The sequence below is a fragment of the Nannospalax galili genome, unplaced genomic scaffold (assembly GCF_000622305.1).
Source record: "Nannospalax galili isolate Female #2095 unplaced genomic scaffold, S.galili_v1.0 scaffold385, whole genome shotgun sequence".
In the NCBI taxonomy this organism is placed as follows: Eukaryota; Metazoa; Chordata; class Mammalia; order Rodentia; family Spalacidae; genus Nannospalax; species Nannospalax galili.
This window is the reverse complement of record NW_008354956.1, coordinates 1,227,295-1,253,253: the sequence shown is the minus strand read 5'-3', so window position 1 is coordinate 1,253,253 and position 25,959 is coordinate 1,227,295. Positions and strand designations below refer to the sequence as shown.

At 51.8% G+C, this 25,959-nt stretch overlaps 1 protein-coding gene across 2 annotated transcripts in view; it reads right to left on the bottom strand.

Annotated features, from left to right (window-relative positions):
* Positions 1-4,858: 4,858 nt before the first annotated feature.
* Clptm1 (CLPTM1 regulator of GABA type A receptor forward trafficking) overlaps positions 4,859-25,959 on the bottom strand; it is a 28,268-nt gene continuing 7,167 nt past the window's right edge. For both annotated transcript variants that reach the window (XM_008852009.2, XM_017802910.2), the window contains exons 2-14: positions 23,887-23,999; positions 17,352-17,475; positions 16,418-16,576; positions 13,858-13,975; positions 11,542-11,627; positions 10,729-10,849; positions 10,101-10,345; positions 9,446-9,539; positions 7,371-7,561; positions 7,018-7,113; positions 6,620-6,755; positions 5,677-5,844; positions 4,859-5,570 (exon numbers count right to left, since the gene is read on the bottom strand). In XM_008852009.2, coding sequence (XP_008850231.1) covers positions 5,299-5,570; positions 5,677-5,844; positions 6,620-6,755; positions 7,018-7,113; positions 7,371-7,561; positions 9,446-9,539; positions 10,101-10,345; positions 10,729-10,849; positions 11,542-11,627; positions 13,858-13,975; positions 16,418-16,576; positions 17,352-17,475; positions 23,887-23,999 — 1,923 coding nt within the window. In that variant the 3' untranslated portion in view covers positions 4,859-5,298. The remainder of the gene's footprint in view (positions 5,571-5,676; positions 5,845-6,619; positions 6,756-7,017; positions 7,114-7,370; positions 7,562-9,445; positions 9,540-10,100; positions 10,346-10,728; positions 10,850-11,541; positions 11,628-13,857; positions 13,976-16,417; positions 16,577-17,351; positions 17,476-23,886; positions 24,000-25,959) is intronic.

The window sequence follows — 25,959 nt, the reverse complement described above, 5'->3', positions numbered from 1 at the left end:
GAATTCCCCGGCGCAGCCGGCCTGCGCGCCCATTGGGTCCTCTCCGTCCGTGACGTCACACACAGGGGAACGGGAAAACCCCCGCGCGTCACGTGATGGCGGGGGCGGGGCCGGCCGGGAAGAGAAGGTTTGGTGCTGTGCAGGGGCCGGGGTAGCGTGGATCCCTGCCCATTGCTTGGAGGAGACAGTTGAGGCCAGCTTGGGACCATTTACGCCCTACCATGTGCAAGCCGGGAAACTGGGCACCCCCATGCGCTCTCAATAGGACTTCAGCCTGCTGTTTGTCAGGCTGCGTAGGGTGTCAGAAGCGGGAGATTACCAGAACCCTACAGCTGCCACTGATGATCTTATATGTACAAATCTTAATGTACATAATGTACTTAATGTACTTAATGTACAAGTGTTTTGATTGCCGGTATATTTACTAGTGTGTGTGTAGTGTCCACAAAGCCCGGGAGAGGGTAACAGAGCCCCCATGTGGGTGACGGGAATCGAACCCCGGGTCCTCTAGATGAACAGCAAGTGCTCTTAACCCCTGAGCCACCTCTCCAACACAATATATACATATTTAACTTAACTTTTTGTGATAAGATCTCATGTAGCCCAGCTCTGAGCTCTGTGTAGCCGAAGATGCCCTTGAACTTCTGATCTTCTTGCCTCCATCTCCCAAGTGCTGGGATGACAGGGATGTACCATCATGAGTGGTTTACGCAGTGCTAGCGATCGAATCTAGAAAGTTTCATGCATGCTAGGCAAGCACTCCACCAACTGAGCTACAGCCCCAGCCCCTCGACCTCTTTACGACGTCAGTAAAATCTGCACATTCCACTCCTCTTCTCTTCTTGGTCTATATATGATTAGTGCTTCATGAAACATACACTTAACTAAGCACCTGCTGTATGCCCCAGCCTGCACTGAATCTTAGGGCACAGCATTCATGAAGCCAGATCCAGTGCCTGTTCCAAGGAGGCAGAAGATTGTGGCAATGAATGAGGTATAAACCAAAAAGACCATTATACATTGTTTTGTTTTTGCTTTGTAGCCTAGGCAGGCCTCAGAGTCATGGCAATCCTCCTGCCACAGCCTCTTGAGTGCTGGAATCACACGCATATGCTACCATGCCCAGCTAAGAGCAAACTTTTTCTGGTAAAGGGGTAAATGGTAACTATGTTAAGCTTAAGCTTTGAGAGCCAGGTGAGCTCCATTCTCAAGTACACCATTGCACAGAAACAGTTAAAGACGATGCATGATCAGGAGTGTGGCTATGTTCTAATTTCATATAGCTTTCATGTGAAACAATATGTCCTTTTGTTCACAGATGGATAGCAAGGTGGAAGGGACAGACACCTCCCATGGTGAAGTTCTGATCACGTTCATGAACCACACATGGATCACCATATATTTTTCTTTAGATTCTTACAACTTAAAAATGTAAGGCATCCCAGCACTTGGGAGGCAGAGGCAGGAGGATCTCTATGAGTTCAAGGCCAGCCTGGTCTACATAGTGAGTTTCAGGACAGCTGGGGCTACAGGGAGATAAAAAAAAAAAAAAAAAAAAAAAAAAAAAAAAGTAAGGCTGGGGATGTTAACTTGATGTTAGAATGCTTACCCAGCATGTATGAGGCCCTGGGTTGGATCCCTACCAGCACACAAAAATAATAATGTAGGCTGGAGAGATGACTTAGCAGTTAAGAGAATTGGCTGCTCTTTCAAAGGACCTGGGTTCAGTTCCCAGCACCCACATGGTGGCTAACAGCTATCCCTAACTCCAGTTCCAGGGGACTCTGACACCCTCTTCTGGCCTCTGACATGCACTTAAATACATGGAAGCAAAACACTCATACACATAAATAAATAAATTACAATGTAGCCAGGCATGGTGGCTTGTGCCTATAATAACAGTACTGAAGAGACAGAGGCAAGAGTTTCACTACCAAGTAGTGAGTTTCAAGCCAGCTGTGACTGCATGGCAAGAGAGAGAGAGGAGAAAAGGAAGGATAAAGAAGTAGACCCACGGGGTGGAGAGATGATTCAGCTGTTGAAAGCACTGACTGCTCTTGTACAGAACCCAAGTTTGGTTCCCAGCACCCACATGGCAGCTCACAACTGTCTGAAACTCCAGTTCCAGAGGTTCCAAAGCCCTCTTCTGGCCTCTGTGGGCATTACACTCTTGTGGTTCACATACCCACATGTAGGCAAAACACACATATACATTAAAAATAAAAAGTAAGGGGCTGGAGAGATGGCTCAGCAGTTAAGAATCTGGACTGTTCTTGCAGAAGTCCTAGGTTTGAATCCCAGCACCCACATGGCAGCTAACAACTGTCTGTAACTCCAGTCCCAGGGGATCTGACAGCCTCTTCTGTCCTCCACTGGCATTGCATGACATGGATGCACTTACCTACATGCAGGCAATACACACAAATTTTTTTTTTAAAAGAAGCAAAATCAGGGGATGGGACCTGTCCTAGTGGTAGAGCACCTGCCTAGAATCCCCCAGTGAGGAGCTGGGGTGTGGCTCAGTGGTAGAGTGCCTGCCTAGCATGCAAGAAGACCTGGGTTGACTGTCCAGCATCAGAACAAAGCAAGCACCAAGTTAGGCATGATGGGTTGTACCTATCATCCAGGGGCTGAGGCAAGGGATGGCAAACTCAAGAGCAGTGTGACAGCCAGGCATTGTAAATCACACTGATAATTCTAACACTTGGAAGGGTGTGGCAGGAAGATTGCCATGAGTTCTTGGCTAGTGTAGGTTACATATAGCAAGACCCTGTCTCAAGTTAACAGTCTTGCAAGAGAAGTTGTGATTTGAGGATCCCAAATCCAATGCACAGTTCAAATTACTAAATACATGTCATAGTTCTTTGTGTGACTTTGGAAAAAATTTTTTAGGCCAGGCTGGCCTTGATTCCACAGAACTCCACCCATCTCTGCCTCCTTAGTGCTGGTATTGAAGGCCTGCACTTGGCAATTTTTTTTTTTTTTGAGACAGGGTCTCCCTGTAGCCCCAGCTGTCCTGGAACTCACTATGTAGACCAGGCTGGCCTCGAACTCAGAGATCCTCTGCCTGCTTCTGCCTCCAGAGTGCTGGGATTAAAGGCATGCACCACCATGCCTGGCCCTGTCATTGTTGTTTTAAACAGGGTCTCCTAAAGCCTTGGAGATCCTCAAACTCACTAGGTAGCCCATGCAAGTCTTGAACTCCTGATATTCCACTCCCTGCTCCCAAGTGCTGGGATGACAGGCATTGTCTGCCATGCCTGGCATCAAAGCTGAGTTTTGTTTAGCCCATGTTGGCCTTGAATTCCAGATCCTCCTGCTTCAGCCTCCCAAGATGAGATGACATGGCTATGCCCAGCAGTGCCCAGTGTTCCTGCTGGGCTCTGAGCTCCACATAGCTGGTCTTGGACAGCCTTAGTCCCCAGTGTATATGGCACACTCCCCAAGTGCTGTCTCTGCCCAGGGTAGGGCTCAAGGAGCACCTGTTAACTATACACTGCAGACTGGCCCACCAGTGTTCCAGTCAGGGCACCATGGTGCCCATTTCTGGATGTGCCTATGTCTGTGAAAGTGAATGGCACCACAGAGGTGCTGGGACACAGCAGCCATAGAGAACCCTGGCATGACCTCACAAGTCTTGGTCCAATGGAGGAACACTATCTGCCACTTTGCTGTGATGCCCTGACCTGGGCTGTGAAAGCTCCAGGACCTGGCTGTAAAGGAGGATGTGCTGGAAGAAACACATGGTGCAACATGATGGTGCTTGGGCACCAGGGAGCAGGAGCCATGAGCCTGTACTGTTCAAGGTAGGGAACAGCGTAACACAGCCTAGAGGTGAAGCTATAGCAGGATGTGAGGGCCCAAGGGCTTGTATGAGTATGTGGGGTCCAGAAACTCCTAATATCTTGTTAGGAGCTTGCATTTTTCTGAGGACACTAGGGAACCATTAACAAATTCTGAGCAGATTCAGGGTTGTGCCGTTGGGGTTCTGGGGTAGGGCTACAGCAAGAGGCCAAGTGACCCCCCTACCTGCCTCAGCAGGGCAAGGAGGCAAGTGGAGCCTGAAGGAACCTAGGGGTCCTTGGCCCTGGGTCTCTTCCCTACAGCATGGATGAGTGGGAACACAGTCAGCATCCCAGTGGTTCCCTACAGTTGGTGAGCTTTCCCAGCTCATGGGACTCGGCGGGGAAGGCCCAGGGGCCACCTACTGAGAGCTCAGCTGGGTCCTTGGGGACAACACCCCTACACTTAGAGGGTACTACAGCATCACCTGAGGATTCACTATACCGCTGCAGTGTGGGAGATAGGTGCATGTAGGCCCCATTCAGGTGCCCCTAGTTGAGGGTCAATCCCTCTTAAGGGTGGTTTTGGACGGTGTCCAGGCCCTGGACATAGCACATGTGTGGAAGTCACAGGACATCTTGTGAAGTCTGATCTCTCCTTCCACCTTTACATGGATCCAACTCAGGTTATGTGGTCTCCTGGTACCCATCAGATGCAGCATGACCTCAGGACTCCAGGCTCACACAATTCCCTTTACCTGCTGAACTATCTCACCAGCCCATTCCATCTCAGATACGGTCTTATGTAGCCCAGGCTGGCTTTCAAGCTCACTAGGTAAGCAAGGCTGACCTTGAACCACTGCTTCTCCTGCCTCCACCCCTCCATTACAGATCACAGGCATGTGCCACCATGCTTGGTTTATACAGTGCCGTGAACATAAGGCTTCATGTATGCTAGGTAGGTAACAGCTGAGATACAGCCCAGGCCCCTATTCTGTCTTGTACCCCCAAGTCTCCTTCTCAGATCTCTGAGGCAGCTGCACACTCCACACAAGACAGGCAGAGGAGTGCAGTGGTTGAGCTTAAGTTAAACACCCATATGAATTTATTAAATCCAGACTCTTAAAGGGTGGCAATCTGGGAGTGGGCAGTCAGGGAACGAGGGACAAGATGGAGGACCGCAGGTGTCCCACAGAGGGATCCTGGCCCCTCCCCTGCTTGGCCCACCCTCTGCACCGCATTGGCTTCACAATTCCCGATGGTGCTGGTCTGGCAGGGCGAGATTTCTGGAAACAGACAGGAACAGACGAACAGACGACAGACAGACGACAGACAGTGCCTCCACACATAGCAAGCCCCGGCCTGCCCGGTCCCATCTTATACTCTGGGCCCTGGCCAGAGAGGGCCTCCTGCCACCCCAGCCCGATCTGTCCAAGGAGAGGGCAGCAGGGAGGGGAGGCGAGGGGCAGGGGAGGTGGGTGGTGGTCACCAGGAGCAGATGAGGAGGACTGAGTGGCTAATCCTTTTTCTTATCCTCTGCTGGCTTTGGAGGCGTTTCCCCGGGCTGGCTGGTGGGGCTGGCCCCAGGGGTGGTCTTAGGGGCTGTGGAGGCATCCTCTCCTGTGACAGTTGTGCTGGGCACCGGTGTGAGGGCCCCTGCTACAGCAGGTGCCTGGGCCCCAGATGCCACTGCTGAGATATCCTCTCCGCTCATGCCGAACTCATTTACACGGGTGGGGTCGACGCGGTAGATCCACCGTTGGTAGAGGTAGATGAAGAAAACCACATCTAGAGGAAGGGGCTACGTGAGGAACAGAGCCCACCCCTCTTCCTCCACCAGGGCCCGAGGCCTCCCCTGACCACTGGAGGGAGCTCTGTGCTTCCTAGGCCTCACCATCCCGCAGGCAGCCAATCCGGTACATGACAGGCATCTTAATGACAAAGGCGAACAGGTCATCGATGAAGGTGTTGAGGGCCTTGTAGGTAAGCATGCGCCATGGCAAGTGGGCCACGGACTTGAGCTTATAGTTGATGAAGAGCTGGGGTGTCATGGTGATAAAGCCTGCAGGGGTGACAACGAACACCATGACCAGCCACCCCAGCTCACTCTGCTCCAGCCATCCTGGCCTACTGTACCACCCCAGGTACAGCCTACCTCAGGGCCTTTGTACCTGCTCTGGCCTCTGCCACAAGATTCTTTTTGGTTTTGTTTTTTGAGACAGGATCTTAATCTGCAGCCCAGGCTGGCCAAGCTCTCATGGGAATCCTCCTACCTCAGCCTCTCGAGCTTTAGGCTTATAGGTGTAAGCCATTACACCTAGATCTTTGTATGGACCCTTCTGGGCATCTTTCAGGCTTGTTTAAACATCTTCCGAGAGTGGTCCCCAGCCCCACCTAAGTGCACACTGCATTCTGCCCTTCACTGAGCTCGTCACATGCCATGAGCAACTGGCTGCCCTCTGCTTTCTCGGCTCCCACAACAAACATTGCTCCTCTGAGGAGTTAAGAATGGCACTATGCTATTCATGTCCTCCCAGAATCCCTCTCTGACTACAGATGAGGCCAGAAGCCTCCTCAGGCTCCCTACTCCGTGTCTGCCCACCTTGAGTAGTCACTGTCTGGGCGGGTCTGCTTCCCCTTGCTGGCTGTGAAGCCAAGGGGGACAAGGCTTGGCTGCTGAGCTTACTGCAGCAGATTGCATGGGAGCCTGGGCCTGTCAGCTGGCACCGGCCTTCTAGGTGGGGCCTGGTTGCCAGGCTCAGGGCTGTGGCTTACACATATGGTAGACCTGTGTGCAGGCGCAGGCCTCTGGGTGGGCCAGGGCTGGGCCTGCTCACCAAAGGTCAGCAGGAAGCCGTAGAGCATGCTCAGGACCCACGAGTACCAGCCCTTGTGTTCCAGGTACAGGAGGCTATACACAGCATAGCAGCCCAGCAGCGGGAAGAGGATCCATGACAGGTACCGGAACGCCATCTGTGGGGTCATGTGCAGGCTGGGACCAGCTTGGCAGGTCCACTCCTTGCCCTCACCCACCCACACCTGGTTCTGTAGGCTGGGCCAGGGGAATTTCCAGGTGGCCCTGGGAACTCTGGACTCAGCTAGGAAGTAGATGGGCAGGTGGGGGACATAGGGCATGATATAGACCTGGCAGTTGGCAGGCAGGGCAGATGGCCCAGCCCATCCCTCACCAGGGTGGGTGACTTGAAACCACCCCAGGGCTGTAGGGGTCACTCACATCATCATATACTTTGGTGGAGGACTCGATGTATGTGGACTTGTCTTTGAAAATGGGACAGGGGAAGATTCCTGCCACCCTGTGCTCCCGGTCCAGCTAAACACAAGGAAGGAGGCCATAGTCAACTGGGGCCGGCTCCTGTCACTCCCCAGAAGAGAACCGGCCCCTGCCCTTCCCCACTCCTCCCAGTTCCCCTGCCCTGTGTGTGACCTGAAAAATCCCCTGCTGTAAAAATCCCCTAGGTCCTGGGAGCCAGGCAGGCATCGGGAAACCCCCATGGACCCAGGCAGAGTCTAGCTAGGCAGGCAACCCCTCCCCAGGCAGACCCCACAGCAACATGGCACCCGACTCACCCGGACATCCATGACCTTGGTGATCTTCCAGAGGTCGATGAGGACCCCGATGAAGACGCTGACCTGTACCACAAAGTTGGTTTCATTGTCCAGGATGTAGAGGAGGACCACGAAGGACTGGAAAACGCCGAAGAAGACTGAGCGCACTGAAAGGCCCTCCAGCGACTGCCGGCTATTCCAGAACTGAATGTCTGTGGAGGAAGAGGGGACAGACGTGAGCACTCTTCCCTGGCAGGGTATACTCCCCAGAGAAGGGCCATCATTCACTGGGTGCCTTCCCTCACCACAGCAAAGGACAGGCAGGACCTTTCCAATGGTCATATGGGGACAGGAACCCACAGCACCCTGGAGTAAGGTCCCTCAGGTACCAGTGAGGGTAACTGGGTGCTCAGGGCAAATGAGGGAAGCTGTTATCCTGAGGCTCAACAGCCTGGCATGGCAAAACTAAGCAGACATCAGGTTAGTATCCTGTAATGACACCCTGTTGGCAGGAAGATCCAGGGTACGTGCTTGGGGACCCTCCTCTTTCCCACCCCTGAAACTGTGAAGGAACTGGCCCATGGCCACTCAGGGCAAAGACAAGTCCTCATCTCTGGTCTCTATGCAGACACTCATGGGGCCTGGGTTGGCCACATCCCTCTAATTCCTGGTCTCCCGGAAGCCTGAGCAGGCTGAATAACTGTCTGAGGTGTCACAGGGCCAGTGCCCTGGGCCTGGTGTCCAGAGGCCAGGCTAGACCATGGACACATAGGCCTACTAGTACCTAGTGACCCAGGACCATGGACCTTGGTCCACATACCCAACCTACTGAACAGGTCACCCATCTCCTAGGAACAATGGGGCGAACTCTGGGAGCCAAGTGGACAGAAACCCCTCTTGGATCAGGGGGGCAGCCGGCATGGGGCAAAGCAGAGCTTCTGCTGCATGACCCAGTGAGCAGCCACACCTGTTCCCCTGCTTCTCTAGCTATATGCCTTTAACAACTTTTTTTTTTTTAATCTTTTTGAGACAGGGTTTCCCTGTAGCCCCAGCTGGTTCTGGAACTTGCTATGTAGACTAGTCTGGTCTTGAACTCACAGAGATCCACCTGCCTCTGCGTCCCAAGTGCTAGGATTAAAGGCGTGCACCACCACACCTAGCTTAACAACTTAAAAAAATATATTTTATTTACTATCTTATGTGTATGAGTGTATTGTCTGCATGTGTAAGTGCACCTGTGACGTGCAATGCCCAAGGAGGTCAGAAGGTGTCGGATCCCCTGGAACCGTAGTTATGGATGGTTGTTAACCACCATGTGGGTGCTGGGAACTGAACCAGTGTCCTCTGCAACAGCAGCCAGTGCTCTTAACCACTGAGCCATCTCTCTAGCCCTAAGTTTAGTATCTTTTGTTGTTTTTGTTTTACTTTGCAGTGTTAGGGACGGAACCTAGGGCTTCACACATGCTAGGCAAGCCTTCTAGCACTAACCTGTCCTAGGCCAGCAGGACATTAGCCGACAGACTCCCAAGACAGGACATACTAGGGACCTGTCAGTTTGCATGCTACCTTCTTCTAGATGGTGGCTTCTACTCAGGGTCATACTGTCATGACAGTGGTGCCCAATCACTCTGCCACTTCCAGGAGCTTCAGGGCACCCTCCACACCCTCATGTTGTGGGCCACAGGCCTAGAAGCTGACAGAGCAGTTGAACAACTGCCATGGCAGAGCTGTGCAACTGCATGTCCCCAGCTTAACTGAGCCTCTGCCTTCTGGCCTAGAGCTGAGCATGGCAACTGGCTGCTGCAGAACCTGGTATCTGCAGGCGGGGCCTCCCTAATGGGCAGGGCTGGAAGCAGCCCGGGGCTTCCCTGCTCTTGGCCTTGGAGTTCCCCGCCTGCCTTCCTGAGGGCACCACCCTGACCTCTGCCTGGGCAGCAGGCCCAGCCCCTCCCTCAGCTCTGTGCCCAGTGGGGTCACTCTCTGTCCCCAACCTACAAAGCCTCTACAGAGGGCGCTGAGATGCTAGGCAGTGGCAGGTGGCAGGGGTCAAGATCTGGCCCACCACTGGCCTTGATGTCCCAGACCCCGACACATACCATTCTTGAAGGCCAGGAACTCAAAGACACTATGGACGATGGAGACGATGATGGTGAGAGCCAGTAGGTAGGGGCTGGTTTCCAGCAGGGCAACCTGGGGAGGGAGGCCTGTGAGTGCTACTCTGCTCCTATTCTGGCACCCCCCTCCAAGAGCTGGCCTTCTGTTCCCAGGAATCTGAAGTAGGACCTCTGATACCACTCTAGAAATGTATTCCAGAGACCGCCACAGAGGGAGTATGTGGGCTAGAGGAGAGCAGGGAAGATCACAGAGTGAGGGAACAGGAGAGACAGCGATGGGGAGGCATGGGAGAGAGGAAGGGAGGGAAAGGCAGTGAGCGATGGGAGACCTGACTACAACCCCAGTCCCAGGCAGGCACAGCCCAGCCTTAGCAGCACAGAGATGAAGAGGAAAAAGAGGATGTGGAAGAAGTTTAAGGACCTGGTGAGAGAACAGAGGACTAAAGTTGGGAGCCAGGGCAGGTCCAGGCCCATATGGCTTGGCTGAGCAGACAGAAAGCTGGGAGCGAGGTCTCCAGGGTTGCAGGGCTAATTTCCTGCCCATGGCTTGGGGGGCGGGGGGGCAGTTGTGAAACCAGAGCCGAGGGAACACTGGGCTGGAGATTCCACTGCCCCTCAGCCCTCCCGCCCTGCACACCTTCACTGAGTCCTGCTCCTCATCTGACTGCTCATACAGCTCATCACCCAAGAAGTTCCAGGGCGACTTGGTACTCTGAGCGGCATAGAGCTGCCAACGCCACAGTGAGAGTGGGCAGAAGGAGACGCGCAGCGGCAGGCTGGCCAGGCTCTCGTTGATGGGGTAGTAATCCTTCTGCAGGTTCCAGTAGTCGTTGAAGTAGATGATGGGGTAGTAGTCACCGCTCACAGCATCGAACTTCACATCTGTGGGCACATGGACGTGCACTAGTAAGTGCAGAAGGGCCTTCTAGACTGGGCCATGAGGAGAGGCCTCAATAGAGAGGACACAGTAGCTTGGGCAGTGGTCCTGAGTGAAGGCCACTGAGGCTAGTTCCTGGTACAGCGCACACAGGCGGCTGCAGAGCCCTGGCTTTATAGAAAACAGCCAGAAAGCAGGTGTGAACTGACACTTGGACAGGTCTGCAGCCTGTTCTCATCCATGGAGGCCAGTCTTGTTCTCATGAGGGGTGTGAGAGAGAAGAGGGGGAGGATGGTGTAGAGTGATCATGAGTATAGACCTAGAACGGTCTCTCAGGGATGGGGTTGGAAGACAAGGTCACAGGCCCTGAGCTGTCAGCTATGCTTACACTGGTCCAGAGGAGGCGGAACGCTGCCCTTCACCCATGGCGTGTGGTCATCTACGATGTTGATGGTGATGTTGGGGTGCCAGTGGGAGATTACCTCCACAGGTCCATAGTCCTCGGCCCTCTGTGGGGAATCAAGGATGGGTGGTGGGCCTCAAGCAGGCAGAAGGTCCCATGGACTGCAGCCTCTGTCTGCCTATGTCCTCCCATACCATCCAGGACAACAGCTACCATGGTCACAGGTGGTGGGCACACACTGGCACCCATCACGCAGCAAGTCTGTCATCAGGTCTCAGTCCCCACCACGCTCCATCCTCTCACCCAAGAGAGCAGGAGTGTGGAGGCAGAGGACCTGCACAATGCCTAGCTAACTGAAAGCATTTCTGCATCCTCCTTAGGGGACCCACTCCACTCAGGGACCATGTCTCTTGCCCAGGACCATGGGGAAAGGCAGGCTCTTATGCCTTCCAAGAAAAACCCTGGCTTTCCCAGCCCACCAGGAGTCACAGCACTGAAGTTCATGACTTTTGAGTTCTCTTCTCCTGCACCTGTTCTGTACTGGCTCCTTGATATGATGCTGGCCCCACCATCTGCTAGTATGATTTGGAGCAAGTGTCCCCATGTGAAATGAGACTTGTGGTGGGCTCCACGTCTCAGGGCTGACTGTGCTGACTGCCTGAAGTCCTCCCAGAGAAGCCTACAGAGATAGAGGCGGGCACTTGGCTTGACCAAACCTTGCATGTAGCTAGTACCATCGTGAGCCCCAACAAGTGGGTGGCTGGGCCATTAGCAGCCCAACAACCTGCTTCCGTTTACCTTGATCATTTCTGGGTCAGCTTCTGTCTCTCCCGTCAGCAGGTTCTTGGTTTTCTGAAATCGCCTGCGCTTGTATTTGTTGATCACTGAGGACAGGAAGAGGAGGGGGAGGCTTGTGGGCATTTGCAAGCCCAGATGCTAGACCTCTCCCTCCAGCTGTGTTCTGGCCACCTAGTGACGATCACACTTGGGCAACCTTGACCAACCCTTTCGACTTTGGCAGACCACTGCCCCATCTTTACAGGGAAGCCAGTACTTGTCATCACCCAGGCTGCTTTCCCTTCCCTAAAACCTGCTTGGCTATTCTCCAGGCGGGCCAAGGATGTTCTTCCGCCCAGACCCTACAGCAGGCCATTACTCCTTCCACAGGGCCTCCCTCCTGCATGGCTGCAGCCATTTTATTCTTTTGAAACGGGGTCCACGTTGTAGTCTAGACTGGTCTCAAATTCAGGGCAATCCTCCTCCTGCCTTAGCTGCAACTATCAGCAGGAGCTACCACGTCCATCCTGGTGTCCTCTCAGAGAAGACTACTCTGCCCCCAGCCAGCCAGTGTAATTCCTCACAACCCTCAGTCACTACACAAGTACACCTGCCCACTCGTTTACTTGTGTGCTCTGCTCCCTGAACTCAGGGACCTCTCACTGAATACATGACCACATATGGGGAGTCACAGACAATTCCAGAGAAGGCCTTGGGCCACTAATGTGAGAAACCAGCATGAAGCACTTTGAAGCTGTGAATCCCCAGCCACAAGTGGACTCACTTCCTCTTGCTGCCATGACCTGGGTGATGAGGATGATAGGCTGGCCATGTCCTCCCAATCTGAATGCTGCTAGCTCTTCCTTGCGTTGGGAGGGAAAATCGCCTTCTCTGCTGTACCTAGTGATATATGCCAGTACTCCTAGAAGGACCACAAGGCCCCCTGGTCTACAGAGTGAGTTCAAGGCAAACCCCAGGCAAAGTGGTGGGACCCTCTCTAAATAAAAACAAAAAAAAGGCTTGCTAGGCGTACCCCTTTAATTCCAGCACTTGGGAGACAGAGGAAGGAGTATCTCTATGAGATCGAGACCAGCCCAGTTTACATAGTGAGTTCCAGACCAGCTGGGGTTACAGGGAGACTCTGTCTCAAAAAGACAAAAAAAAAAAGGGCTTAAACCGGACAAGGTGGTACATGCCATTAATCCCAGCACTCAGGAGGCAGAGGCAAGTGGATCTCTGTTAAGGCTGAAGCCAGCCTGGTCTACATAGTGAGCTCCAGGTCAGCCAAAGCCATAGGGTGAGACCCTGACCCAAAAAAGAGGGCAGGGGGCTAAGGTATGTCAGTGGTAGTAGAGTCCTTACCTAGGATCTAGCAGTGAGGAGTTGGAGACTTGGCTTAGTGGTAGGGTGCTTGTTTAGCACATGAAAAGCCCTGGGTTCAACTCCCAGTATTGTAGATGAAGAAAATAAATGCCCTGCCCTGCTGAGCTGCGCCATCCCGCCCCCGGGTGGGAGGAGGGAAGGGAAAGCTGCTACCACAGAGTTCTGGGCTAAGATGCTGGCTCTTGTGTTCTATAAGGGATGCTGGCGGATTAGGTTACCTTCTTGGCCCTCAGTCACTCCTGTGGGAATGTGATGTTCTTACGAACACCATCATCTCCATCACTTCTCTATGAACTCATTTGAGACAGGGTTTTGGGGGAAAGAGGGCTTTTATTTTTTGAGACAGGGAATCACACAGACCAGGCTGGCCTTCAGTTCCCTATGTAGCTAAGGATGATCCTTGCTATCTCACAGGGATCATAGGTGTGCACAACCACACCTGGTTAAAATGGTGCTGGGGACAGAATTCAGGATTTCCTGTATACTAGGCAAACGCTCTACCCAGAGCGACATCCACAGCACCCATCTGTGCATCCACACTTTACTTTGATGGGGTGCTTCCTCTTCCTCCCAGCCTAGGACTTTCTAGCAGCCCAGGCCAGGCCTCTGTGCAGGCCACCTCTCCTCTAGCAGTTCTGGTCTCCAACTGTTCTTATTCTCTCCCCCCACCCCTTTCTCTTTTATTCAGACAGGGTCTTACTACACAGCTCCAGCTGGCTTCACACTCACAACTCTAACTCAGTCTCAGCCGCTCTACCCCCTAGCTGGGGTTGTAGGCCAACATCACATACCAGGTTCACTTGCCCTTATCAGCTAGTTCCTGAGTGTCTCAAGCTCAGAAAGGACAGGCAGGGCCAGGTGCCCATCTGACCAATCCCAATTCCCCAGAATGCAGAGCCCCTGCTTGCCCTGAGACTGTGCATCCCTCACTCCAGCCCAGGGTCATCAACTTACTCCGGGACATGTGGACTGTGGCAAGCCGACGGTATAGGGCCTTTTGCCGGGGGTCCGGGTGGAAGCCGCTCTTGGTGAAGTAGACGTGTATGTAGATGGAGCCATTCTGCTGGACACTCTGCAAGAGATGGGCAGCAGATGGATGGAGTGCAGAGTACCAGGCCACAGGTCACCTGCAGCAACAGCTTCCTCATCCCCACAACTCCACAGCTATCTAAAAGCTCAGGGCCAGGAGGGCAGCTGAGCAGTTCTGTACCAGAGGCTGGATCAAGAACCTGACCATGTAAGCTCAGCTTTTCTTCCTGGGCCTCACCTGGAGGGCGCTGGCTACCTCAGTCCTGATTAGGAGCATCACAGTGAGGACTGCCCAGAGCAGTCAGCAAAGTTTAACCTTCTGCTCTGACATCATGAATTGAGTCTCTACAGCTGTGGGCTGACAGTCACAGAGCATGGGAGCCTTGTGCAGTGAGTCATGTCACGACCCTAACTGCTGATGAGGCACCCAGGGCTTATACATAATGCTGTAAGGGATCAGAACCTAGTTTTCAAGAGCAGCCATGGTGCATGGCTGTAATCCCAGCACTTAGACAGGAGGACTGAGAGTTTGAGGCCAGGCTAGTTCACAAAGGAAGACTATATCACAGAAAGGAGAAGAAAAAGAAACCAGTCCATGAGCCCCTGTGATCCCCTTGCCCACCTCAATTCCATGTGGCCCCTTCTGACCAAGCCTTTCTCACATTCTCCCAGGAATGGGGACTCCACACTTAGATGAAGAGACTGAGGCTTTGACAGAGAATGGTGCACTCCAAGGGGGCTCTGGAGAAAGGTGAAGGAAGGTTTGCATCCCCGCTGTCTGACCTTTAGGCGCAGCCTGGCCCACACTGTGTCTGCCCTCTGACCCCATCCAGAGTTTCTCAGGAGATAAGACTTAAGCCCTGGGGACTAGCTCTCACAGTTGGGCCAGCAGGTCCCCAGCCTTCTCAACCTCAAAGGGCCTGGGCTTGACGGCTTAGCCAGTGGTGTCCTGGACTCACAGAGACTGCCCACTCAGTTCCAGCCAGGGCATCTCTCTTCTATCTACTCACAAAGTCTGCTGGGCAGAAAGGATGGGAGTGCCACATGCTCACATGTGCTGACTGGCCGTGCTGGGGGCCTGATGCATGGGCCTATGATTTCAGTTACTACGGAGACTGAGACAGGAGGATTCAAAGTTACAGAATGAGTTCAAGGCCAGACTGGGCAACTAGGTGAGCCACAATCTCAAAATGTAAGGTTAAAACAGATGGCTGAGGCCAGGTAGGATAGCGCACACCCGTAATCCTAGCACTTGGGAAGATGTGACAGGATGATCAGGGGTTCAAAGTCAGCCTCTGCTACATAGAAAGTCCAAGGCTAGCCTGAGCTACATAAGACTGTCTCAAATCAAAACAAAACCCTTAAAACAAACAAAAACCCACCAAGGGCTGGAAAGATAGCTTAGTTGTATAATGCCTGTGTATAGCATGCAAGGGGGTTTAATGGTGGGGTTATTTTTTTTTGGTATTTTTGAGATAGGGTCTCCTTATAGCCCCAGCTGGCCTGGAATTCACTATGTAGACCAGTCTGGCCTCGAACTCAGAGATCTGCCTGCCTTTGCCTCCTAAGCACTAAGATTAAAGGCTTGCACCGCTACTCCCGGCCTTTGTGGTGTTTTTTTGTTTTTTTAAATGGAGACAGGGTCTCATTATGTAGCCCTGGCTGATCTAGAATTCACCGTAGACCAGCTGGCCTCAAACTCACAGAGATCTCTCAGTCTCTACCACCTGAATGCTGAGATTAAAGATATGCAACGCCACACCTGACTAATGGTTTTGTGAGAGAAAGATCTGTCCCTGGAGGACCTAGCATGCCACAATCCTGAACTATGGAAGCCCAGTGGGTTGTGAGACTCCAGAAGTTACTTGAATAAGCTGAAGTAGGCTTTCTGGAAGAAGGCAGGATTTGAACCAAGGGCTGCCAGAGCCAGAGAGTCAAGTCTGAGTGTTCCTTCACTAACTCTTGGCCTTGGGAAAGTTACCCTGCCTCTGCTTACTCCAGCTTCCTCAGCTACCAAACGAGATAGTCAGAGTTAAATGGGAAAGTAGGCTTGCTTCCTCCTTCCCTTCCTAAAGAGAGGGCCTTCTCATGTAGCCCACACTGGCCTTGAACTTGTTATAATCCTTCTGTCTCAATACCCCAAGTGCTAGGATTACAAATCTACTACATCCTAGATTCAACCGGGTCCTGCAGAGCAACTGCTCAGTCAGTTAACCTGTATGATTTGGAAGCAAGGCTGTTTGACAGGGTGGTGCTGCACAGACCCTGGGGAACAGTTCCTGGTGGCTTACTACCTAAAGCTAGGTATCACACCACTCTGGAGGCAGCTGGAGGGCCTGGGCTGATTCGACACCATTCACCTTTTTCAGAAGGGAAGGCCCAGAGACCTCACAGTCGCCCATGGCTACAGAGCCTGGTGCTCCAGATGCGAGAGCCAGGAGTGGCTTGGAGCAAGACTCTAGGCCAGCACCACAGGGCTGCCCACCTGCGGGATGTCGAGTTCTGCAAAGTGCTCATAGCAGCCATCTGAGTTCTCTCCACTGGTCCAATCACCATACACGAGGTCATGCTGCTCCCAGAAGAGCGCTGAGGTGGCATTGAAGTCTGTGAAGTGCTCGTGCTCTGAGATGTACACGTGCAGGTTCTGTGGGAGTGGGAGGGGTGTCAGGGCTTTGTGGCCAAGCCTGGGGGCTGGGGCAGCCACAGTCAGAAATGTTCACCTGCACGGCACTATCTGTGCAAGGAACCTGGTCAAAGTGGACCCTCAACTTTTGCTTTTCTCATATGCTCATCCTGCTCTGAGCTATGACACTGAAGAGCCAAGAGACCCAGCTTAGCAATGACAAACTTGAGGACAGAAGAGAGCAGGGCCACCCTGGATGGCCTCCCAATTGGGGCTGTTGACCTGCATAAAACAATTGGAGGGTCTGTGCCTCAGAAGGGGAGTCAGGCTTAGGGTGTTCCTTCCTGCTCGGGATGGGCTATGTGGTAGTGGCCTCATGACAGTCTGAATGTACAACAGAGCTGCAGAGAACAAGGAGGGACAAGAGGCTGAGGGCTTGGATGACTGTGGTGTTAGTGCAGAAACCTGGTTGATCGCAGCTACCCCTGGCCCCACACCCCACCCTCCACAACCTGCCAAGGCCAAACATGTTTCTGAAATAAAACACTCAAGGATCCTGTTGCAATGAGCGTTCAACAACCCTGTTGCAACAGGCTTTTACTGTCTGCTCCTGGGAATCCTGTTTCCTCACAGTGTCTCCTGGGTGTCATGCATCACCTGCTCTGATGGGCCAGAGAACCTGAGTCCCAACCATCCACAGAACTGACAGAGGTCAGGAACTGCCCCATCCCAGATGCCCTCATCATATCACGTGTCACTCTCCCAGCCCCTCGGATTACAGTGCACCCAGCGTTACCATTAGAGTGTCTTTGGGGAACAGGTTGCGGCTGGCGACGCGTGGGGCTCCTCCGGGGCCTGACTGGTCCTGAGGGGCCGGCCCTCGGCGGAACCAGCTGCTGATGGCCCAGATGATGAAGATCCTGAGAAGGAAGCAGTGACTGGTGAGGCCCTACACTCTCTGACCCACATCCAGAGGACCAGCCTCCAGACCGGCCACCCACTCTAGGGCCTGGTGCAGCTGAATGGCAGGGTTGGTAAGGACAAGGGGCTCTCAAAGGATGTCTAGTGCAGTCACTCTACCCCCTGGGAGACCTAATGAGGATCTAAAGAGTCTAGAATCTTCACACTGTACAGGCACAAAACCTTAGAGCAAGACTTTCCAACTTCAACTGCAAACTAAAGAAGCGGGCAGTAATGGGTTAGTCTTCTTCCATGTGCATGCAGTACCACTGGAGGCCACAAGAGGATGTCAGATCCCCTGGAACTAGAGTTACAGAGCTGTTAGCCACCATGTGGGTGCTGGAACCCCAACCCAAGTTCCCTGAAAGAGCAGCTGGTACTCAACTGCTGAGCCATCTCTCCAACCCCAGATTAGTCTTTAAAGACTAGAAACAGTAAATCAGAGGGTTTGGGGGGGGAGGTTTACTGGAAATTGAACCAAAGCTTCCCACATGCTAGGCAAGTGTTCTACCACTGAACCATACCCCAAGCTCCTCACTAATGGATTCTGGACAAGTACTTTAATACTGAGCTATATCCCCAGCCATTTTTTTATTGCCCCTCTTTTTACCCAAGTTGGTCTTAGATCTCCTCTGAATACCTGTACAATAATGAGGACTAGAGTTCAGATCCCAGCACCCAGGTAATAATCTGGGTATCTGCAAACACTTGTGTCCTGGTTGGCCTTGAGCATAAGCTTGACACAGCCTAGAATTATCTGAGAGAAGCCTCAGTTAAGGAAATGCCTAGATCAGACTGGCCTGTGGCCATGTCTGTGGTGGACTGTCTTTATTAATTGATACAGGACCCAGTTCATTTGGGCAGTACCATACCTGGGCAGGTGGCCCTGAGCTGTATAAGAAAGCTACTTAAGCATGAGTCTATGAGGGAACCAGAGACGAGCTGGCAAGCAGCCCTCTTCCACGGCTCCTGCTCCAGGTCCCTGCCTTGCGTTCCTGGTCTGATGTTCTTCAAATGATGGATTGTGACCTGAAAGTAGAAACCTAATCAACCCTTTCTACATTAAGTGGCTTTTGTCAGGGTATTTTATCATAGTAACAGAAAAGTAACTAATGCAGCCTGTGACTCCAGCTCTGAGGGATCTGACACCCTCTTCTGGCCTCTGCATATGCACAAGCACAGACACCACATGTGTACATACACTCTTACAGACATATGAACACAATTTTTAGAAACCAAAGATTAAAAAAAAAAACATAAAAACACTAATGGGGCTGGAGAAACGGCTCGGTACTTAAGAGCACTGGCTGTTCTTACAGAGGACCCAGGTTTGGTTCCCAGCACCTACATGGCAGCTAACAACTGTCCTTAATTGCAGTTCCAGGAGATCTTGAGCCCTCTTCTGGCCTCCACTGGCACTGCATGACATAGGTGCATATACATACATACATGCAGGCAAAACACTTATACACATAAAGATAAAAAACAACAACAATGAATTGAAATTTACTAATAACAGTAAATTTCCTCTCCCCCCAAACTGTACAAACTACTAGCTCTTTTGTGTTTTGTATGTGATGTATGGTGTGTGTGTGTTTGTGTGCACATGCGCACACACAGGTGTCTTCCTCTATCGGTCTTAGCTTTATTCCCTTGGGACAGGTCTTCGTTGAACCAGGAATCCACCATTTTTCACCTAGGCTGCCTGGCCAGCAGCCCCAGCGTCCTCTTGTCTCTGCCTCCCACCAACCAGGACGGGGCTACAGGTTCACACAGCCGCACTACTCATGCTAGGGGTCTGGACTTAGGTTCTCAGGATTGCACAGCAGGTGTTCTTTTCTACTGAGTCATCTCCCTGGCCTGTGGTAGCTGAGGCTAGCCTGGAACTCAATCCTGCCTTAGCCTTCCCACTGCTGAGCTTACAAATGTGTACTACAACACCCACTCTGAGGCAATACTCTTCACTTTTCTGGACCTGTTTCCTTAGCAAATGAAATGGGGTTCAAAGAGCCTGTACTGACACAGCATGTTCATAAGCATTAAACGCTCCACACCAGGCCCGCCCCGTACATACTTTACAAGTGTCAGCTATTGCACTTGTTTCATCATAGGAAAAGGCCTGTAAAACTTTGGGGCTTCTCCGCAGATTTCAGTGACAGAGTGCTTGCCTGGCGTGTGCAAGGCCTTGGGTTTCATCCCCAACACTGCAAAAAACAAAAATGAAAACCACTGGAATGGAAAAGTACCGTGAGTGACTGCTCAATGTATAGGTGCCTCCCGGCTGGGCCCAATCAGGCAGGACCAGGCACAGGGACTTGCCTCTGCCTGTTGAAGCCATGGAGCCCTGGGGTCTGGGGTCTCAGGGGCCGTGGCCCAGCTGAGCCTTCTCAAGAAGTCCCTGATGCACTTGGCTGACAAAGGTCTGAACCTACTCTCTCTAGGGATCCCACAGCATCAAGGAGAGGCTCCCGTTTTGGTTAAATACTCCAAGGAGGCCTGTAGGAGCAAGGGATGTTCTGCTCAGAGAGGGGCATGGGGGGTTCCTAGCCCTCTAGCCTTCTGCTCATGTGAAACAAGGTGGCTAGACCAGCCCTTTCTAGACTCCAGGCCCATATGTGAGGATATCACTACATCATCTTGGGGACCCCCTCAGAGGGCTTGGTGGACAATGCCCTTCCTCTGTGCCCCTGGGCCTGCCAGGAAGACACCTTCCCAAGGCTTTTCAATTCATTTGAGTAAAGCTGGGCACAGTGGTTCATGCCTGTAATTCTAACATAATAGGCTGAGACAAGAGGATCACCTAAGTTCAAGGACAGATTGGGTTACAGAGTAAGATCCTGTCTCAAAAACCAAAACCAAACAAAAATGTAGTTTGGGGCTGGAGAGACGGCTCAGTGGTTAAGAGTACTGACTGCTCTTGCAGAGGACCCGGGATCAATTCCCAGCACCCACATGGCAGCTACGAACTATCTGTAACTCTTCTGACAGGGAATCCCCAACACCCTCTTCTGACCTCCATGGCATTGCACAACATGGGTGTACTCACAAACATGCAGGAAATATATTCATACACATAAAATAAAGATAATAAATAAAATCTATTAAAAAAAAGAAAAAAAAAAAAAAAAAAAGAACTGGGTGTGGTGGCACATGCCTTTAATCCCAGAACTAGGGAGGCAGAGGCAGGCAGATCTCTGTGAGTTTGAGGCCAGCCTGGTCTCAATAGTGAGTTCTGGGGCTACTCGGAGACCCTGTCTCAAAAAGGCCAAAAAAAAAATTCAACTCCAAAGGCTGATGCAATGGTTCAGTGGGTAGTCACTTAACGGTGCAAGCCTGCCAACCTGACAATCCACGGAAAGATGGAAGAGAACAGACTCCACAAAGATCTTCTCTGACCTCCACGCGTCCACTATGGCACCCCCCCATTACACGCACCACACACGCACACACAGACACACATCCTACACATACACACAGACACATGCACTAATAATAAATAAAATCCTCCAAAAGTGCTGGGGGCCTGGCTCAGTGAAAAAGTACAATAAGATCATTATCTGAGGTCTTTTGGGCCACCCCCAGCAACACACGCACACAAACTCACAGACACACACACAGACGCACAGACACAGAGGCACAAAGGCACTCGCGTCTTCAGATGAGAGGGTCTTCCAGCAGCCACCTACACCCACCCAAAACGATATCTGGTGTGCTAGTCCTTAGGAGGAAATGAGCCCACATGGAGGCTGTATTAAAGTCCTCTCAGAGGGAAGCTTTCCTTGGTACTGATGCGCAAAGATTCTCCTGATATGCTGTGAATGAAAAGCATTGAGCAGCAGCACAGCCAAGCATAGGCTTGGAGGAAATGAAGAGAAGGACCAGGGCGATCTGTACTGTTGCCTGGGGTATGAAAACAAAAGTGAGCCAGAAGGGATGGCCCAGTCTGCTCAGGATGTGGAGGTGAGACAGCCAGTCTAGGTTACTCCACATGATGCTGTCTCAATTTAAAAACAAACAAATGGGCTAGAGAGATGGCTCAATGGTTAGGGGCACTGGCTGCTCTTGCAGAGGACCCAGGTTTGGTTCCCAGCACCCACATGGCAGCTAACAACTATCCTTAACTCCAGAACTCCAGTTCCAGGGGATCTGACACACTCTTCTGGCCTCTGCAGGTGTTATATGACATGAATGCACATATATACACACAGGCAAAACAACGCACATAAAATAAAAATAAATTAAAAAAAATTAAAACACACACACACACACACACACACACACACACACACACACACGCCAGGTGTGGTGGCCCACAACGTTTATTCCAGCACTCTGGGAGGAAGAGGTAGATAGAGCTCTGTGAGTTCCAGGCTAGCCAGAACACAGCCCTGTCCCAAAAAAAGAGCAAGTGAGCAAGTGAGCAAGAGAAAATAAACAAAAATGTGTAAGGGGTCTGGGATATGGCTCAGTTGATAAGAGTGCTTGCTGAGCATGCACAAAGTCGTAGGTTTGATCCCCAGCACCACATAAACTGAGGATGACAAAAAAGGGGCTGAGTATGATCAGAATACATTATACACACACGAAAATGTCACAGTGAAACATTAGTATAAATAATATAGGCTGCTAACAAACTTTCAAAGGGGGATGGTAAGCTGGCTCATCAGGCAAAGGTACTTACTGCCAAGCCTCACAACCTGAGTTTAATCTCTAGGACCCACATGGTGGAAGGACAGAACTTCAAGCTGTACACACACACACACACACACACACACACACAGTGGCACACGTGCAAGCTTGTACATGTGCATACACACAGTAAGTAAACGAATACAAAAATTTAAAACAAAAAAGAAAATCTGAACCCATATGGCTATTGGGGGGAGGGGAGGATGACGATGAGGGACAGGGCTCTGTGGCCGAGAAGGCTGGGGCATGCATGGCAGGAATGACACCCAGAGTCTGCACAGTGAGGAGAGTGCTCTCCTTCCCAGCTTCTCAGCATCCTGTGCCACACCCTTGGAGGACCCAGGCACCAAGCTCAGTCCCACAGCGTCCCACAGCAGCATGTGACTGGTGACTGCCCTGGAGATCACAGCAAGTCTTCTATTTTTCTTCAGTGCTAGGGCTAGAACTAAGGACCTCAAGCATTCTAGATAAGTGCTCTACCACTGTGCCATCCCCCACTAGATTTTTACCCTCCTTTTTTTTTCTCCGTCTTTTTGAGACAGGGTCTCCCTGTAGCCACAGCTGGTCTGGATTCACTATGGAGATCAAGCTGGCCTCAAACTCACAGAGATCCGCCTGCCTCTGCCTCCCGAGTGCTGGGACTAAGCAAGTGTGTGCCACCACATCCAGCTCTTTCCTTTTTAAGAGCCTCGCCAGGTGTGGTGGCGCATGCCTTTAGTCCCAGCACCGGGGAGGCAGAGGCAGGTGGATCACTGTGAGTTCAAGGGCAGCCTGCACTACATAGTGAGTTTAGGTAAGTCTCACTATGTAGTCCTGTCTGGCCAGAACTCCAGGCTGGTCTTGAACTCACAGAGATCTACCTGCCTCTGCTTCCAGTGCTGAGATTGAAGGTGTGCATCACCACACCCAGCTGAAAATGTCATTTATGGAGAGACTTGAATGTCCCTGGCCTTTTAGCACATGCTTGCTGCTGAGCACTGTACTTGTCCCTGCTGAACTGTCTTCACTCTACAATAAGCACAGATGACTTCTAAGCTCAGGGAGAAATCCAATACCATAGATTTCTAATTGCTCCTAAAAAAGTACTCTTCCCATCTCAGTAATTAGTGAGGAGCTCTATTTCCTGGGACAGTTTATTTTCAGCCAGATGTCCTGGTGCAGGCATGCAATCTCAGCAATTAGGAAGCCGAAGCAGGAGGATCAAAAATTCAAGGACTTGGACTAGTGAGATAGTTCAGTGGGTCAATGTACTTGCCACCAAGCCTGACAATCTAGAGTTGGATTCCAGGATCCACATGGTGTAAACAGTGACCTGATTTCCCAAGTTGTACTCTGACCTCCACACGCACCCCTTGGCATGTTCATTTTTATTCTCTCTCTCTCTCTCTCTCTCTGTCTCTCTCTCTCTCTCTCTCTCACACACACACACACTTGATCTCTCTCTAAATATAATAAAAGATCTTAAAAAAAAAAAAGTTCAAGGCCTGCCTGGGCTACACAGCAAATTCAAATCTAGCCTGAACAAATTAGTAAGACCCTGACTCAAGATAAATGGACTTAAGATGTGGCTTACTGGTAGAAAGAAATTCTGTCAGGCAAAACCTCTATCCCAGTATGAGCTGCCCTTCCTTCCTTCCTTCCTCTCTCCCTGGGGTTTTGTTCCCTGGAGCCCAAGTGCTCACCTGAACATCACGCCTTTGATAACCTGCCAGGCGTTGGGGGCTGGCTGGGGAGGGGGGTTCTGAGGCTGGGTCTCGGCCGGCGGGTCCCTCCCGATGCTGCCATTGCTGGTCACCTTCAAGGAGAACAGAGGGTGAGAAGGGGAATTAGGCCTGAGATGCCTGGGCTGCTGTGGGTACCGTGGCACCCAGGGGTGCAGACAGGCTAAACACAGCAGGGGCTTTGCCAATTCTCAGAGAACGTACACAACCAGGTGTGCCCAGGCTCAAGGCAGGGCTCCCTTCTGAGCTAATGACAGTGGGGACCCAGACCTGTCTCTAATCAGAAAGGGCTGGACTGGGAAGCAGGAGCCCAGAGACCTGTGGCCAGGCCTGTGGCTCAGGTGCCAACAGCTAAATTACAGAATGTTGGTAGACCAGGGAGGGGGCAGAGGTGCAGCCCAGCTGCGGACAGTCAGGCTGGGCACTGTCCATGGAGCACTGTCATGGAGTGCTGTCCAAGGAAGTCCTGTAACTGACACTAAAAGAGAGGGTTCCTGGGGTCAGACCATGGATAGCTGGGGTTATCCACAAGTCCTCAGTGTGCCCAGCTGTCCTTCAGGGACAGCAGGTGAGATAGACACAACAACATAGGTGTTGCCAAGCCTCATTACCCTGAGTCAGGTAGAAGTCACTTAGACACATCTGCAGTACACAGCCTGAAGCCAAAACTCTCAACAGCTGCATTCTACAACCTGGCAAACAAAAGCTCAGAGACACTAGGTTACTCAGAGCATAACAGAGAGATAGGATGTGTGGAAAGAAACTTCTCCCACCAGGCATGGCCCCTCAGGCCTGGAAGCCCAGCATATGAGAGGTAAAGGCAGGAGTTCAAAGCCGGCCTAGGTGGTCTCAAAACCAAACCAGAATGCTCTCTCAGAAGCAGAGGCCAGGGTGGGGTCTTCTTTCTCACTGCTTTTGAACCCTGCTGGTTCCATGTCCTGTCCTAGTCCCTCCTGCCAGCTGTCCCCTCATCTGTCAGCCTTAAAGAGGCAGGACTAGCGAGCACCACCATGGGCATCACTCAGAAGAGCCACACCACCTGATCCACACATGCACAGTGCTCAAAGACCACCCACATACACTGTCCCCAGGCCCAGATCCTGGCCCTCTTCCCCAGAACCCTGAGCCCATTCCTACAGCACAGCATTGTCCCTGCTCTCCTCATACCCAGTGCCTAGGGAACATGGTGGCCATGGGACTGGGTCAGGAGTCAGTTGTCACTTCTAGCCTCCTTTTTATTATTTTTATGTGTATGAGTACTGCCTGCACGTGTGTAAGTGCACCCATACTTTGCAATGCCTGAGATCAGAAGAAGGCATCAGATCCACTGGAACTGGATGTTTGTTAGCCACCACATGGGTGCTGGGAATCGAACCTGGGTCCTCTGTAAAAGCAATCGGTGCTCTTAACACTGAGCCATCTCCCCAATTCCCCAAGACCTCTTTATTATTTTTGTTATTTCCCAAAGTGCAGGACAACACTAAAGTTGGGGGATGAGGGTCAGGCAGCAACTGAGGTCAGGCAGATCCCAGCTGCAATCCTGGGCCCACAGTTCTTGGTTGTGACTCCCCTCAAACATGTCACTTCTGTCTTCCCTGAGGACCAGTTTTCCTTTTTAAATTTTATTTATTATTTTTATTTTATGTGTATGCATGTATCGCCTGCATGTAGGAAGTGCACCCGTGTTGTGCAATGCCTGTGGAAGACAGAAGAGGCTATGAGATCCCCTGGAACTGGAGTTACGGACAGTTGTTAGCTGCCATGTGGGTGCTGGGATTCGAGCCTGGGTCTTCTGCAAAAACAACCAGTGTTCTTAACCACTGAGCCATCCCTCCAGCCCTCAGGACCAGTTTTTGAGAATACTGGTACTGAGTGGACAAGAAGCATCCCTCCACTGGGTCCCAACACTGTTTCTGCTCACCTACTGCTCCCAGGCCCTAGGGGTGTGGGTGGAGAGATGCACGTAGGGAACCGCAAACAGGGTGCAAGCCAGCAACCCCAGCACCTGCGAGAGGCTGGCAAACCAAGTTTTTA